Source organism: Moschus berezovskii, chromosome 21 (genome assembly GCF_049115385.1).
Source record: "Moschus berezovskii isolate FMDL1 chromosome 21, NW_MosBer_1.0, whole genome shotgun sequence".
NCBI lineage: Eukaryota > Metazoa > Chordata > Mammalia > Artiodactyla > Moschidae > Moschus > Moschus berezovskii.
In genome coordinates, this window is record NC_142480.1 from 47,890,451 (window position 1) to 47,907,357 (window position 16,907).

At 40.4% G+C, this 16,907-nt stretch overlaps 1 protein-coding gene across 2 annotated transcripts in view; it reads left to right on the top strand.

Moving 5' to 3' along the window:
• IQGAP1 (IQ motif containing GTPase activating protein 1) overlaps positions 1-8,568 on the top strand; it is a 136,786-nt gene extending 128,218 nt beyond the window's left edge. For both annotated transcript variants that reach the window (XM_088829607.1, XM_055417868.2), the window contains 3 exons: positions 1,160-1,282; positions 3,818-3,926; positions 6,268-8,568. In XM_088829607.1, coding sequence (XP_088685733.1) covers positions 1,160-1,282; positions 3,818-3,926; positions 6,268-6,381 — 346 coding nt within the window. In that variant the 3' untranslated portion in view covers positions 6,382-8,568. The remainder of the gene's footprint in view (positions 1-1,159; positions 1,283-3,817; positions 3,927-6,267) is intronic.
• The last annotated feature ends 8,339 nt before the right edge of the window (positions 8,569-16,907 follow it).

Consider the following 16,907-nt stretch of genomic DNA (forward strand, 5'->3'; position numbering starts at 1 on the left):
ACGAATAGAACCATACTTACCCATATACCTTTCAGCTGTTAATAGATTCACTGTGTTTAGCCCATCAGCTTCCCCTCTCCCTAGCCTGCCTACTTTCCCCATCTGTGCCTATTCTCTCGCTCCCTGAAGACTTCCCAAAGTAAGGCAGGGCTGACGTGAAGGGGTGAAAGTCAGATTCACGCAACCGAGCTCACGGAGTTGGCGCCTTCTGAAATGTCCCCATCATTCTCTGAGCAGCTCTTGACTTTGTGACATAAGATGTTTCTGGTTCAGTTTGTATTCTCCACTCCCCAGGCTTGGAATCAGCTATTTTTCCAAACATCCTTTGTTCCTTTTAACGAAGAATGATATTTAGAAACCAAAATCTAGGGACTGGATGTGCTCATTGCCAGAGCCATTATTGTTTCAGGCCTTCTAAGCAGACAGAGCTAGGTTCTCATTTTCTTTTTAATGCCTGCATGGTATTCCATTGTAGAGATAAATGAACTGCTGAGTCAGTTCTCCATTGATAGACATTGACATTGTTTCCAGTTGCTTATTATAAAAAATTCTGTAACAAATAGCCTCTTGTACATATGTCATTTTGCAAATGTAGGCGAATTTTTTTAAGATAAATTTCTAGAAATGTAATTGCCAGCTTCAAAATTTTATGCAGTTGTGATTTTGATAGATACTTCAGTTGCCAGCTGTAGGAATTATTACCTTTTATGCAACTACCAACTTTTCTGCCCCATTTCTTGAGAGCCCTCCCTTGAGAGTCCCAGATCCTGTTTTCATTAATATCAGTTCCTCCCTAGCTTACTTTTCTTACTGCTTCTTGCCGTGATTATCCCAGTGACCTGCTAACATGTTTCTTTTTCCTTGTTCCCATTCCTCTGTGTTACTATGATGACTTAAACTCTTTTAAAAATTACACATTCTAAGGTATTTTTATTTTTTCTCTGCACAGCCAAGGGGGCTAAGAAGGACTCCTATGGGATTCCCTTCAGTATAGTTCCCCGAAGTAGAAATCCTAGTGTTCATTTGCCATTTTAGAATTGGTTTGTTACTTATGCTTGCGTATGGGAAGTTTGTTTTCCAACCTCATATCCTTGAGTGACCAACAGAGATTCATAGTAGATAGTAACTTGTAGAAAGTGACATAATGTGGTCTTTACAGGGTCTCCAAAAAGCCTAGGGAAATGAAAGGGAAGAAAAGCAAAAAGATCTCTCTAAAATACACAGCAGCAAGACTACATGAAAAAGGAGTTCTTTTGGAAATTGAGGACCTGCAAGTGAATCAGTGAGTATTTACTTTTTAACTTTATTTTATATATTGATTATTTTTGTTTCTGTGTTTGTCATAGCTTTATCTTACTTTCTCTTATCTGGATAATTTATATTTTATGTGTGTTTGTAATTGATTAATCAGTTATATGCAGAATTTGGCCTAATACCCAGAGTTAACTTGTCTTTCATAGAAGGGAATGTATTTGTAGCTTTTCCCTATAGGCCTCTATTCACATAAAGATTATTCACTCACTCTCCTACTTTTTTTTTTAACATAAATTGGAATGATACTGTTTACAGTCATGTATCCAGCTTTTTCCTCATTACATGTTGTGAGCATTTTTCACATAGTTTGAATGACCACATAATTTTTAATACTGTAGTTTTAGTTTAACCATTTACCTGTTGTAGAATATTTTAAGTTGATTTTACTTTTTACAATATTATACATGTAGTAATACCTTTATAATGTAATCTTTGATTCTGCCTCTGATTATTTATTTTATGATATATGCCTAAAATGCAATTTCTGGTCAATGTATAATTTTTTTTATTATAAAAAGCACAAAACATAGAATTTACCATCTTAACTATTTTTTTAAGTAGTTAGTTTTTTGGCCACACTGTGAGGCATGTGGATCTTAGTTTCCCAACCAGGGATCGAATTCATGCTCCGTTCATTAGAAGTTGGAGTCTTAACCACTGCACTGCCAGGGAAGTCCCTTTTAACTACTTTTAAGTGTACCGTTCAGTAGTGTTAAGTACATTCACATTGTTGTGCAGCCCATCTCCAGAACCTTTTCATCTTAGAAAACTGAAACTGTACCCATTAAATAACAACTCCCGTTTCCCTTTTCCCCCAGCCCTGGGAAACCAGCATTCTCCTCTGTGATTCTATGACTCTGACTCCTAATTGCCTCATACAAACGGAATAATATACTTGGTTTTTGTAAAGTCTGACTTTTTTCAGTTAGCATGATGTCCTCAGGGTTCATGCAGGTTGTAACCTGTGACAGGTTTTCTTCCTTTTTAAGCCTGTGTCACTTTTCACTGTATATGTGAACCACATTTTGCTTATCCATTTGTCCCTTGATGGACATAAGGGTTGCTTCCATCTTTTTGCTGTTGTGAATAATGTTACAGTGAACATGGAAGTACAAATATCTCTTGAGACCCTGCTTTCAGTTCTTTTTGATGTATACCTAGAATTGAAATTACTGGATCATATGATAAATTCTATTTTTAATTTTTTTAGGAACTGCCATACTATTTTCCATAGCAGTTGAAAAACAATTTTTAACTCATATGTATTAATATTACAAAATATTTTCTAACTGTCTGAAATGTGTATGAAAGTACTTACTTACATCAATAATTCTTTACCATTATTGAATAACAAAGCAATTTTTGATATTTTTGACTTAATAAATAAAAATAATAGCACTTTTAAATTTTGCATTTTTTAGAATTCTAGTTGAGGTTTTTGTTGTGTGTGTGTGTATTTAAACATGGCTTATTATCTATGTTTTCTCTGATTAATTTTTCAGTTGAGCACCTCAGTGTTGTGGGTTTTGTTTTTGTTTTTTTTTAGATTAGCACTTTATGCATTTTTCAGACCTGTTTCATAATTTATTATTTATTCCCTTCTTTTTTGTCATTATTTCCTGTTATTGTTCAGGTGCCTATCATTATTTAATAATTTGCTACCACAGACTTAGAAACCAGATGACAAACCAAACCAGTTAAAATAAAATTACTTATTATGTAAAATAATATCTTTATAAAACCTGTGAGAGTCTCCCTGTGTTTTAGTCTGTGGACTCTGTAACCTCTCATCTTGCTTCTCAGTGACCTCTTTCGCATCCTCCATGGTTCTCAGCTCTATTTATAATAGATCAGTTTGCTCCAGAGTTGAGTTTTGGAAGTCTGGGGAGACACACTTTGATCACCTAGAGAACAGCTTGCTCCCACCTTCTGGTGCCATAAAACTCCTGGGCGTGTAACGTGTTGAGCGTGAGCGGTACCTTAAATCTCAGTAATAGCAGTTTATCTTTGGTAACACTCAGTCCATTTATATCTATAGCACCTACTCCTTCCAGAACACCTGCTGTCCTGGTTCTTTTGGTTCTGACCCCCGCTTTGTTTGTGTATCATTTCCAGCCCTCAGTCATGCTTGTTTTCAGACATCTGTCTTCTCCTCCTCCCGGCCACATTCCCTCTTGATTCTCCTTTCACGAGTGGCCACATGGAATGCCAGGGGGTCTCCTGACATCGTTCCTCCAGAGGTCACTGTGTCTTTCCTCAGTGGTTCCTCTCTTAGTAGGAAACACGTTCTCCCAGGAGAGGTTGCCACTCTTCTTTCCAGATCCCAAAGCAGATGGTAATTACAGCATCAACATCACACATATCCCTACCTGCAAAAGTACTTGGCACCTTTATTTTGACCCCTTTTCACTGCTGAACACTGATCTCATCTCCTTTCCAGACTTCACAGAATATTTTTATATGAGAACACAAAAATCAAACCCCCATGATGTGTTTCAAACAGGTTTAAAAACGTCATCTTTGAAATCAGTCCAACAGAAGAAGTTGGAGACTTCGAAGTGAAGGCCAAGTTCATGGGAGTTCAAATGGAGACGTTTATGTTACATTATCAGGTGGGTCTGCACCAAGTAAAACTGACAGCTCTGCGTGTGAGATAGTTGTGTTCTTGTTAGGGTAGGAAAGGGGAGAAAAGCAGATCAATGTGAGGAAAGCTGCCCACACTTGGCAGTGAGCTGAGGAGTTCTGTGCGTCTGATTTGGTCTGTTTGAGCTAGCGAGCTTTTGCTGATGTATAAATCTTCAGAGAGCATACCTGAAGCTTCCACTTAGGGTTGCTGCTAAATTGAAGTGACACTTTGGACTTGAATAAAATGTTTAGGTACAGATCTCGACAGTACAAAATCATGAACTTTTTCAGTGGCTTGAAATCTTTTTTTCCCCCTTTCATTTTGATTTGATACAGGAGGTTTAAAGGTATACTTCTGACAAGATGTGTCTAAATTGCATCTTTGTAAACTGAATCTCACTTTGTTTATATTTTCGGAACTTTTTTTTTTTTTTGAGAGAAAGCAACTTTTTACTGAATCTAAGTTAATAAATAGGGATCACAGAACAAATAGCAGACAAACAGTGTGAGTTACGTCAGAATGAAAAATATAAATGACGGGCCTGGGTTTCCAGTCTGAAGCTGTTATGCAATATGACTTTTGGACGCACCCCATGGCTTTGGGATCTTAGTTCCCCCACCAGCAATTGAACCCAGTCCCTGGGCAATAAAAGCACTAAGTCCTAACTACTGGAGCACCAGGGAATTCCCCTCTGAATCCCTTTTTAAATTCAAGAAGAATTCTGCAGTGAATCATTTTGTAACATAACTATCCCTAATGTTTATTCTGAAACATTTCTCTTTCTCTTTTTTTTTTTTGCATTAAAAAATGTAAGGGCGTTGAGAGGACTCCTCGGTAACGTCCAGCTTCCATTAGTTTTGTGAACACAGTGCTTTGTGGTTGGTATCCAGCTTATATTCCTCAGATGGCTGCACCCCGTCAGGCTGGGCAGGGGCCTTTCCCTGAAAGGAAATTCAGGCTCTTGCACATGTCGCTCTCCCTTCGTTGGGAGTTTTCCCCCGCTTTCTTCCTCTGTCATTTATTGAGGACTTTCATGTCGTTACCACACCTAAAACTTGCCCGAATAGCCACACCACAGTCAGTTCCTCCTTCACCTCCATAGCCTATAGAGCCAGCCCCCGTTCACTACAGGCATCAACTTACTTTCCTCTCGACTTCCAAACTGCAAACTCCTTAAGGACAGGTAGTATTTCTCTGTCTCCTTCTCAATGACCAGTAGACTCTCAAAACATGTTAACTGTACAGATGTGAAATGATTTTATGATGCACCTAGCTAACTCAAGTCCTTACACAAAAAAGATTTGTGTAGGCTGCCCTTCTGCCTCAGCGTATCACTGAATGCACAGTCATCAGTTATGGGATGACCGCCAGGTGCAAATGTTACAGTTCAGGTGACGCACCAGGGTCCTTGTCCACCTGGAGCTGCTAAGATGTTTCCAAAAGATGAATTGGTTGAACTTTTGGAATCCCTTCAATCTCCTCTCTTTTTTAAAGATTTTTTTTGCAGTCTTTATTGAATTTGTTACAGTATTGTTTCTGTTTTTCTGTTTTGTTTTTCTTGGCCCTGTGGCATGTGAGATGTTAGTCCCCCCGACCCCACCCCACCCCACCCAGGGGTCAAACCCACATCCCCTGCTTTGGAAGGCGCGTTTTAACGACCACTGAGAAGTCCTGCCTTCAGGCCCTTTGATTCTTGCTTTTCACCACCGTTCTTCCAAAGTTTGGGTGTGAGACCTCTCTGATTTCCTTGGTTTGTTCTGGACAGTGGAGGGTAGTAGGGAAACAGGTCTTAGCTGTCAGATCCAGATTTACCACGTCCAGCTCTGTACTGTTGGGCAGGTCATTTAACATCCCCCAGCCTCAGGAGCCTCATCTTTCAATCTGAGATATTCACCCCTGGTAGGATTTCTGACAGGACTTAAACAGACATCGTATAACACACTTCTGCATTGAGGAACATAGAGTAAATGTAAAAAACATTTAGTCCTCTCTTCCCCGTCGCGTTCAGGATAGGAAAGCTCTGTCATTTGAAAAGGAAATGAAGACTCTAGTAGATAGTGTTGAGATGACATTACTGGCCTTACCTTGTGTTCGGTGGTTATTATGTCTCATCATGGATTGAAACGCCGTCACCTTCTCCAGGCAACATATCACTTAGACGAACTGGGCTGCAGCAGGCAGTTCCACAGCTGGGGACTTGTGTCTCACCCCCACTCACATCTGGCGCACAAGGCAGGCTTCGTCCCTTCCAGATCCCTCCCTACTCGTGTCCCTCCTTTTCTTGTCCCACGGACTTGATTAACCATCAGAATGTTTTTTTTGAACAGGACCTGCTGCAGCTACAGTATGAAGGAGTCGCCGTCATGAAATTATTTGACAGAGCTAAAGTCAATGTCAACCTCCTCATCTTCCTTCTCAACAAGAAGTTCTATGAGAAATAACAGAGCGTTTGCTTCCAGCCCAGAAGGATGAAGAAAGAAGTGCCCGGCGGCCACCTTTCTGGAGGTCCTTCTTTACTTCTCGGAAACAAAGACCCAGCCCGCACCATTGCCTCAGTCTCATATCGCCCCCAACTCCACAAGTTTAACTCCTCCCGCTCAGCAGGGACATTGGTCATCCTTTCTTCATAGTGAAATTGTATTTCAGGCCCAGTCTGGCCCATCTTGTTCCTTCATTCTCTTCTGTTAGGGAAGAGTGGGAACTCTCCTGAAATCTCTCATGTTGTTAAAGTCTTAGAGGTTGCATTACTATATTGTGAGCTTTGGTGTTTGTTTCTGTTAGCAATAGGGATGGTGGGATTTGAATACTTGCTGTTTAGAAGTGGAAGCCATGAGCCCAATAACGTGCATACTTAAAAGACACAGTTAAAATGATAGGTTATCCATAGTTATTAGGTTGTCACTTAAAAGTGAAGTTCCTTTATATTTCTGTTCCATCAGTAAAATTGAAGGATATGGGGAGGCTTTGGTTGTCTTCCATTCTGTCTTCCTTTATGGGCGGGAGCTAATAGAAGTCACTGTTCTGTGTTCAAAGGAAGCATTTTCTAGAAAGAGAGGGATATTGTTTTTAAATTTCACCATTAAATTTGGGCAGTTCTCATCAGTGGACGGGAGAGCCCCATTGTTAAAATTAAGCTATTTAGGTAAATTCAGAATGGTGTGAACATCTGCTTGTTTCTGTTGGTGCAAAGATTGACTAGTTTCAGGCAAACGATCCATTCCATCCCTATGGCAAAGGAATGGGTTATCCCTAGCGTAGAATGTAACTGTTTTCAAAACTGTTTTATATCTTAAGAGTGCCTTCTGAAAGTGTAGATTTATTTCTTAAAGTGGGGGTGATAGGAATTTTAAAGATTTATATAATGCTTCAGAAGTCTTTAGAATACTGTAAGAAAAGGGTTTGGGTTTTTTTTTTTTTTTTTTAATTGGCTTATCTGTATATCTGAACTCTGAAAACTTTCTTATAGCTAAAACACTAGGGTTTATCTGCAGGGTTGCAGAGAGATTATCCTGCCTTAAACATACTGAAACAGAAGCAAACAAAAGCAGCCAAGCGATGTTACATGTGATATTAAAATCTACTCCCCCTTTTTTTGTCTTTTCTCTTGCTGCCCACACTATGTCTTTATTTTATGAACTCTGTTTTTAAAATTTAGTCACAAACAATTCAGTGCTAAACTTTGAGCTCATGGAGCTTTCATTCTTAGATTAAAAGTCATGTACTTTTTAAAAAGAGTCTTTTTATCCAGGAAAATATATTGAAATCATGCTACTGAGCCTCATTTCCTCTGACGTTTTGGTTCAGTGTTCTTTTATCGTAAAACATAAACCAACAGTTAAAATTTTACTGATGTATATTTAAAGCCAATAAACTGTTTTCATTGATAACAAATCATGTGACGTGTCCCAGTTACAGATGTTAAGAGCTGGAAGTGTGTTTTTCATGATAGACTTACTGAGTCAGTTTACTGAGTCAGGTCCGTGGGTGCAGGCGTGTGAGTCTACACACCCCAGACAGCCCACAGACAGGTGACGAGGTGAGGTGTGGAGTGTCACGGAGTTTCCACTACCTTGACCTCGTTTCTTGTGTTTTACAAGACTATTTAGTAAATATTTTCCTCAGATTAAAAGAAGATGCCACTGTTAAGTGGCATCGCCTCAAAAACTGGGACTGACCAAAATGTCAACTGTTTTACCTTAAAAGATGATATTCAACCCAAATTGATGTCGAGCCCCAAAGGCCACGTCCATGACAGTGAGCAAAGTTCATAACTCTTTAATGAAGTATGATGTTTCAATGATCTGTAAGGAGCATAGTTCCCTTGACATAAATGGCACAAACTACACCTCGAGAATTCTGATGGTAATTATGCATAATTACGGTGTTCACAGCATTGAGGATGCCCAAAGTCAAGTCATGACATTGAAACCTGGTAGCTCTTTTTAATTTTAATTTATTAGCCATAGCAGTCTCTGTCTCAACTTTCTTCTTCTTTGACCTTCTCTTCAACCAGCCATCATGACATTTACCATGAATTTCCTCCTTCAAGAATTTGGACTGCCCGTCAGATTGTGCCCCACACAATTGCCTCTGTATCTCTGTATGAAATAAAAGGTCATTCATTTGTTTCTGTGTTGATTTTCCTCAGTCTCATTGTTAGCAGTTCCTGCGAAACAGTGTTTAGAGAGTGAAGTTTAATAATCGAAAACCACAACAGAAAACAACCCCTTCATAGTCCTTTTGAAGGAACAAACACAAGTCAGCTATCTCAAAGCGATTTTTTTAACTTGTGAGTTTAGCCTTTTTAAATATAAAAAGCTTTAAGTAGCCTCAGCATAAAAAGAATTGGGGGTGTGGCAAGGTGGAGAACTAGCATAATGTCACTTAGTTCTTTTCTAAAATGAAAAAACTATCCAAGGAGTTCCCTGGTGGTCCAGTGGTTAACACTCTGCTCTCCCAATGCAGGGGGCACCGGTTCAGACCCCTGGTCAGATCCCACACGCCACAACTAAGGGTCCATGAGTGCAACTAAGACCCAACACAGCCTAAATTACATTTTTAAAAATCATCCAGTTTTTCTCTAATGATTGTTGGTGGACATTTCAATGTCAGTTCTGATCAGCGAATGGCTGGAAGTTTCAAATTACAGGAGAATTAAATGTTTTTTGAACAGCGAATGACTGGAAGTTTCAATTACAGGAGCATTAAATGTTTTATGGCAGTAGCACTCTAGGTCACAGTGTGTCCCTCAGGGGACTTCTCCATTACGTACAAATCACCAGAAAAGACTACGGGACATTGGATATGGAAAAAGAAAACAGCAGCAAAAAGGAGGGAAAATAGCTGCCTTTTAAATAAGATCCCAAGGGTCAGCTGTACTTAAAAATACAAATATAGGGTCTTCCCTGGTGGTTCAGTAGTAAAGAATTTGTGTGCCAATGCAGGAGGCTAAGGTTCAATCTCTGGTCTGGGAAGATCCCACTAGCTGTGGGGCCTCTAAGACCATGCGCCACAACTACTGAGTTTATGCTCCAGAGCTTGTGTTCCACCAGAGAAGGCACTGCAGTGAGAAGCCGTGCCTGGAGAGTAGCGCCCGCTTGCTGCAACTAGAGAAAAGCCTACCCAGCAACGAAGACCCTGCATGGCCAAAAATACAATTTTTTTTAAAATTGTGAAGTGTATACTTGCCAACATATTGTGAATTTCCAGCTGAAAAAAACCTCACTCTTAAAGGAACCCAATGGAAACACCTAATTTTATTTTTTAATACTTGTACTTTATTAATTGCAGGACGCAATGGGACTGCCTGTGTTTAAAGGCACATGAAGCGGGGTAGAATGAATGGGGAGATTGGGACTGACATATATACACTACTATGTATAAAATAGATAACTAATGAGAACCTGCTGTATACACAGGGAACTCGACTCAGTTCGACCTAATGGGAAGGAAATCTAAATGGGAAGGAAATTAAAAAAGAGGGGATGTAAGTGTACGTGTGACTGATTCACTTTGCTGTACAGCAGAAACTGACACAGCATTGTAAAGCAACTACAATCCAGTGAAAATGAAAGGCACATGGACAAAGCCCTTTGTCAACTGGAAAGTTGACATCTTTTTTTCCTATTTAAACTCGTGTTTCTATTCCACTTACCTTAGGATTTTATTCTAATGTAATCTTTTAAAGCATAAGTCTTACTTTTGACCATCCTGTCATCGTTATTTGTGAAAAAAATTAAAATATTTTATTGCCTGTGACCATAAGGCTCTTAATGATCCAGAAAAATACTTTGCATCATAATTGTTGTTACTGCATCTTTAATCAAAATCACCTAATGTATTGTCTTGACAAAAAATTCTAAAAGATGTTTGAAATGCATCTCTTAATGAAATAAATGAAAGTTCTTAAAGTGCAGGTTTGAAAGTTTATGGCTAGGGACTTCCCTGGCAGGCAGGGGTGAAGACTGCCTTCTGGTGCAGGGGATGAAGGTTCAATCCCTGGTGGCGATTGAACATGAAACAGAAGTAATATTGTAACAAATTTAATAAGGACTTTAAAATGAGCCACATTAAAAAAATGAGTAGATTAAAAAATAAAAAACTTCGGTGCGTGCATGTTAAGTCAATTCAGTTGTGTCCAGCGCTTTGCAGCCCTATGGACTGTAGCCTGCCAGGCTCCTCTGTCCTTGGGATTCTCCAGGCAAGAATACTTGAGTGGGTCACCATGCCCTCCTCCAGGGGATCTTTTCCCACCCAGGGATCAAACCCTTGTCTCTTGTGTCCTGCATTAACAGGCAGGTTCTTTACCACTAGCGCCACCTGGGAATACCACCCCCCCAAATTTCTGAATAAATATTACTACTGGCCATAATGAAAGAGAGCTGTTGACAAATTCTCTTCCTATTTTCACTTTTATAAATGTGAGCTCTGAGAACCTTTGCTGCCATAAATAATAACTAGGTCGCTCAGTCATGTCTGACTCTTTGGGACCCCATGGACTGTAGCCTACCAGGGTCCTCTTTCCATGGGACTTTCCAGGCAAGAATACTGGAGTGGGTTGCTATTTCCTTCTCCAGGAGACCTTCTCGACCCAGGGATTGAACCTGGGTCTCACACATTGTAGACAGATGCTTTACCATCTGAGCCACCAGGAAGTCCATAATAAGTACTAATATATGGAATGGAAAGTGTTTTGTGATAATGATGTCACCCATTTTTTAGGACTCTAATTATATGTCCCAAATCTCAATGAAATTATAATAAAAAATTAAATATTATTAGGTCCTCTAATTTTGCTGAAAGCAAAAAAAAAAGTTACTTAGTTTGGAAAAGAGCTTATTATCTAAAGCTTATTCTTCAGATCATACACTGTGTCAAGACTTGGGAAGTAGGTGAGGGACTTTACTAAGGCTTATTAAATGACTATGAATTACACTCATAACCTTTGACTTATCGTTGTTCGGTTGCTAAGTTGTGTCTGACTCATTGCGACCCCATGGACTGCAGCATGCCAGGCTCCTCTCCTTACTGTCTCCTGGAGTTTGCTCAGATTCATGTCCATTGAGTCAGTGATGTTATCTAACTGTCTCATCCTCTTATGCCCCCTTCTCCTTTTGACTTAGAGATAACTTACTTAACCTAACATGCTAGTGATGCTTTGGAAAAGTAGAAATATTTTAATACTCCTTTGGTATGACAATTTTTTAACAAAATTTTATTATGGAAAAAAATGTCTTAACATCTAAACAGAAGGAATGGTATAATGAACTCCCATGTGTCTATTGTCTAGGCTAAGCAATTACCAACACTTTCATCTCTACCTTCACCCACATCCCCTTGGGTTATTTTTACAAATCCCAGCTACAGTATCATTTCAACCACAAATACTTGGGTATGTGTCTCCACCACAGTGTTTTTCAACAGGGAGCAATTGTCCCTCCATGAAACACTTGACAATATTTGGAGATGATTTTTGCTGTCTTTATTAAGAGAGCTCTGCTGGCATCTAGTGGGTGGAGGCGAGGGTTGCTGCTCATGCACGTCTTAACAATGCAGAGAATAGGCCCCTCGACAGAAAATGAGCTAGTCCAAAATGTCGGTAGAACCCAGAGTGAGAAATCCCACTCTTAACACAGGAAAAAAAACAACCCCCAAAACTCCAAGCCATTCTGTTCCGTTCCATTCCATCGCTCAGTCGTGTCCGACTCTTTGCGACCCCGTGGACTGTAGCCTACCAGGCCTCTCCGTCCATGGGATTCTCCAGGCAAGAATACTGGAGTGGGTTACCGTTTCCTTCTCTAGGGGATATTCCCGACCCATCACACCTAAAAAATAAATTTGAAAAAGAGAATAGGCAGCCAGTGTTTGCATTTCCCCAGACATCTGATAATTGGGTTAAACGTTTCATATATTTGAATCGGCTGCCAAACAAGATTCCCACGTTACATTTAGTTGATGGGTTTCTTAAATCCCTTAATCTATGAATTCTCTTTTTTAAAAATTTTAATATTTTTGAGCACTCTGGTTCTTTGTTGCTCTGTGGGGACGTTATCCAGTTGTGGAGAGCAGGAGCTACTCTAGTGGTGGACAACCTTCTCATTGTGGGGTCCTCTCACTGCAGAGCACAGGACCTAGGGCACGCGGGCTCAGTAGTTGTGCATAGGCTTAGCTGCCCTGGGGCATCTTCCTGGACCAAGGATTGAACCAGTGTCCCTTGCATTGCAAGGCAGATTCTTAACCACTGGCCACCAGGGAAACCTCTCTCTGTTTTTTCAAATCTTGGAAAGTATTGGGTTTACCAAAAATTTCTATCAGGTTTTTCCACAAGACGTTACAGAAAAATGCAAATAAACTTTTTGGCCAACACGATATTTGGTGTTGATCCTACAGAATTTCTATACTCTGGAGTTTCTTATTACATCCTGATCTACAGGGTGATCTCAGGGATGTATCTTTTTGTGATGTAAAGCCTGATTCAGTTCAGTCGCTCAGTCGTGTCCGACTCTTTGCAACCCCATGAATCACAGCACGCCAGGCCTCCCTGTCCATCACCAACTCCTGGAGTTCACTCAAACTCATGTCCATCGAGTCGGTGATGCCATCCAGCCATCTCATTCTCTGTCTTCCCCGTCTCCTCCCACCTCCAATCCCTCCCAGCATCAGACTCTTTTCCAGTGAGTCAACTCGTCGCATGAGATGGCCAAAGTATTGCAGTTTCAGCTTTAGCATCAGTCCTTCCAATGAACACCCAGGATTGATCTCCTTTAGAATGGACTGGTTGGATCTCCTAGCAGTCCAAGGGACTCTCAAGAGTCTTCTCCAGCACCACAGTTCAAAAGCATCAATTCTTCGGTGCTCAGCTTTCTTCACAGTCCAACTCTCACATCCATACATGACCACGGGAAAAACCATAGCCTTGACTAGACGGACCTTTGTTGGCAAAGTAATGTGTCTGCTTTTTAATATGCTATCTAGGCTGGTCATAACTTTCCTTCCAAGGAGTAAGCATCTTTTAATTTCCTGGCTGCAATCAGCATCTGCAGTGATTTTGGAGCCCCCAAAAATATAGTCTGACACTGTTTCCACTGTTTTTCCATCTATTTCCCATGAAGTGATGGGACCAGATGCCATGATCTTCGTTTTCTGAATGTTGAGCTTCAAGCCAAACTTTTCACTCTCCTCTTTCACTTTCATCAAAAGGCTTTTTAGTTCCTCTTCACTTTCTGCCATAAGGGTGGTGTCATCTGCATATCTGAGGTTATTGATATTTCTCCCGGCAATCTTGATTCCAGCTTGTGCTTCTTCCAGCCCAGCGTTCCTCATTACAAAGTTCAAATATTTCCAGATTGATTCATTTGTTATAAATTTTCCTATCCGCTCTTCGTCACATACCACATGGATTCAGCAGCCGCTGACATGACTGACTAGATTTCTTACTTCATTGAGGGTTGCAAAATGGTGATAATCAGCCATTACTTCTTCATTTATCAGAATTTTTCTAAAAAAAATGTCCTATCACCAACTATTTCGTTACCTTGAAGGCTATTGATACAGGAAAAGATGGAATGCTGTCTCTCTCCCTTTATTTGCCAGCTTTCAGAAAAAGCTTGTTCCCTAACATCTTCATCTTCCCAGGTGGCGCAGTGGCAATGATTCTGCCTGCCAAGCAGGAGATGCAGGTTTCATCCCTGGGTTGTGAAAGATCCCCTGGAGAAGGAAATGGCAACCCACTCCAGTATTCTTGCCTGGGAAATCCCATGGATAGAGGAGCCTGGTGGGCTCCTAACATCTTCTAAAGGTGACCAGTGAGATTTTGTTTTTTTCAATCCTGTGACTCCCAGTTTTTTTTAATGCATTAATATTTGATGTCTTTCAATCCACTGTAGATATACATATATTTTTAAAATGTTTCAAAATTTTAAAATTTTAATGTTAAATTTTAAATTTAAATGTTAAAACAATTTTTTTTAATGTTTTTACATGCTCAAATTGTCCTCTCTTGGGCCAGTAGAAGTCCTTCAGTGGTGACCGTCCTTTTGTCATGACCCCAGTAAACTCCGATAGCTTCCTTGCTTTCTGGCTTAAGATGTTCCAGCCACATCTTGCTACTTTACTCACCCCAGCCTTCAAATCAGCTATTTCTCCAAGGAGCCCTGGTTACTTTTAGTGGGAAAGTGTACTTGGAGAATATAGTCTTGGTGCTAGGAGCCCTCATGACTGTTAGGTTGGTTATTGTCTCTGTTTTCAATAGAATTTTTTGAAGAACATTTCCTGAGTTCATTCTTTTCTTCTAATAAAATGCTTTTATCTTAACATATGCAGTTCTATGAAAGAAAAAAATAATGGTTAGCAGCATTTGCCAATTCTATAGTGTGAACACCTCTCACAGCTGATTTCAAGCTTGATGCCATTGGTCATTGAATATAGAGTTGGGGGGTAGGAGTGTTTTTGTTTTGTCTTGTTTGGCCACACCACATGGCAGGCGGAATCTTAAGTTCCCCAGCCGGGCAATGAACCCTTGCCCCGTGCAGCAGAAGCATGGAGTCTTAACCACTGGACCTCCAGGGAAGTCCCTAGAGTTGGGAAAAGATGCTAACAGTTGGCTTTCATGAGTTGGTGCTAAACTACTGATTTTATTCCAACGGTAATAGGGAGCAATGGATGGACTATAAGAAGAGCAAGAAATGATGAGATCCGGGTCTTAGAAATGTGGAGGATGGACGGCGATACGGAGGCAAGACTCCAGGTTATGCTACTTCCTGTTTGTCCGTCGGATCCACTCTCCACCTTCTACTCTCCTTTGTGCCCTAGGAAGCTGGCTGTGTAGATTACATCACTGTCTCCCACCAGCTTCTGCTTGGGTTTGGCCAATGACAGGCACCCCAGGAGAACAGAGGTCTAAAAGAAGGTGAAAAAAAAGTGAAGTGAAAGTGTTAGTCGCTCAGTCATGACTGATGCTTTGTGACCCCATGTACTATAGCCCACCAGGCTCCTCTGTCTGTGGAATTCTCTAGGCAAGAATACTGGAGTGGGATGCCATTCCCTTCTCCAGGGGATCTTCCCAACCCAGGGATCAAACCCAGGTCTCCTTCAATGCAGGCAGACTCTTTACCGTCTGAGCCAACAGGGGAGCCCAGAATAAGAAGAGGTTAAGACTTATTCTTCCAGGTCACTGTGAATTAACTTCTTTTCCTACCAAAGGCCAGAGTTCCTCTTGGGTTCCTCTCTACAGATAACCACCTTCTCCCTATTGCAGTAAGCAATCCTCCCCAGGTCCCCTCTAGCCCAGAGTGCTAACGATTCCTGCTGTAACTAGCCCCAGGGGGTCCTGCATTATCTATAAACCTTGCCCTGTTTCTTTATTAACTTTTCTTCCAATCTCCAGTTTCAGCAGCCATCTGTTTCCTGCTGGGACCCTGACTGATACACAAGTGGACCAATTAAGGTCTCAGTTAGTGAGAGACATTGCTGCTTGAACTGGATAGTGGTTGTTAGGATGAAAAGGGGTGGGTAATTCTAGAGATGTTTAGGAAGCAAAGTTGGTTTACTGGGTGTTGGAAGAGTGGAACCTGGGTCAGCAGGTGTTCTACAGGAAATATTCTAAGATTGAGAGATCATTAATTTTTGCCTAACTAAAACATTTATGACATTTTTATTCTACTTGTGTGACTTAATATGAATAGAATGCTAGATTTCTAATTAAAAAAATATGCAACAAGCAACAAAGGTTTACTATTTAGCACAGGGAACTATAGTCAATAGCTTGTAGTAACCTATAATGGAAAATAATTTCAAAAATAATATATCTGTTTATGTATAACTGAATCAACTTGCTGTACACTTGAAACATTGTGAGTCAACTATATTTCAGTAAAGTATATATATTAAGAAAAAAAAAGAAATTTGGAAAGTGTTGTATTCCATCGTTCTCCTTGGAAGTCACAACATACATAAACATATTAAAAACCTCTGAGGGACTTCCCTGGTGGTGCAGTGGTTAAGAATCCACCTTCCAAATATGTGTGGATTATTTTCAAATATCTTTTGATATTGATTTCTAACATAGTTCCACAGGGATAAAAGAACAGACTCTGTATGATCTTAATATCTTTGCTATGCTATGCTGTCACTTCAGTCGTGTCCGACTCTGTGTGACTCCATAGACAGAAGCCCACCAGGCTCCCCCGTCCCTGGGATTCTCCAGGCAAGAACACTGGAGTGGGTTGCCATTTCCTTCTCCAATGTGTGAAAGTGAAAAGTGAAAGTGAAGTCGCTCAGTCATGTCTGACTTGTAGCGACCCCATGGACTGCAGCCTACCAGGCTCCTCCGTCCATGGGATTTTCTAGGCAAGAGTACTGGAGTGGCTTGCCATTGCCTTCTCCGCTTAATACCTTTAGATGATGAAATTTTTGCACCTTGTTTTGCTTTCCTGAATATGTTCCAGTGTCTCCTTGTTTATAGTCTATG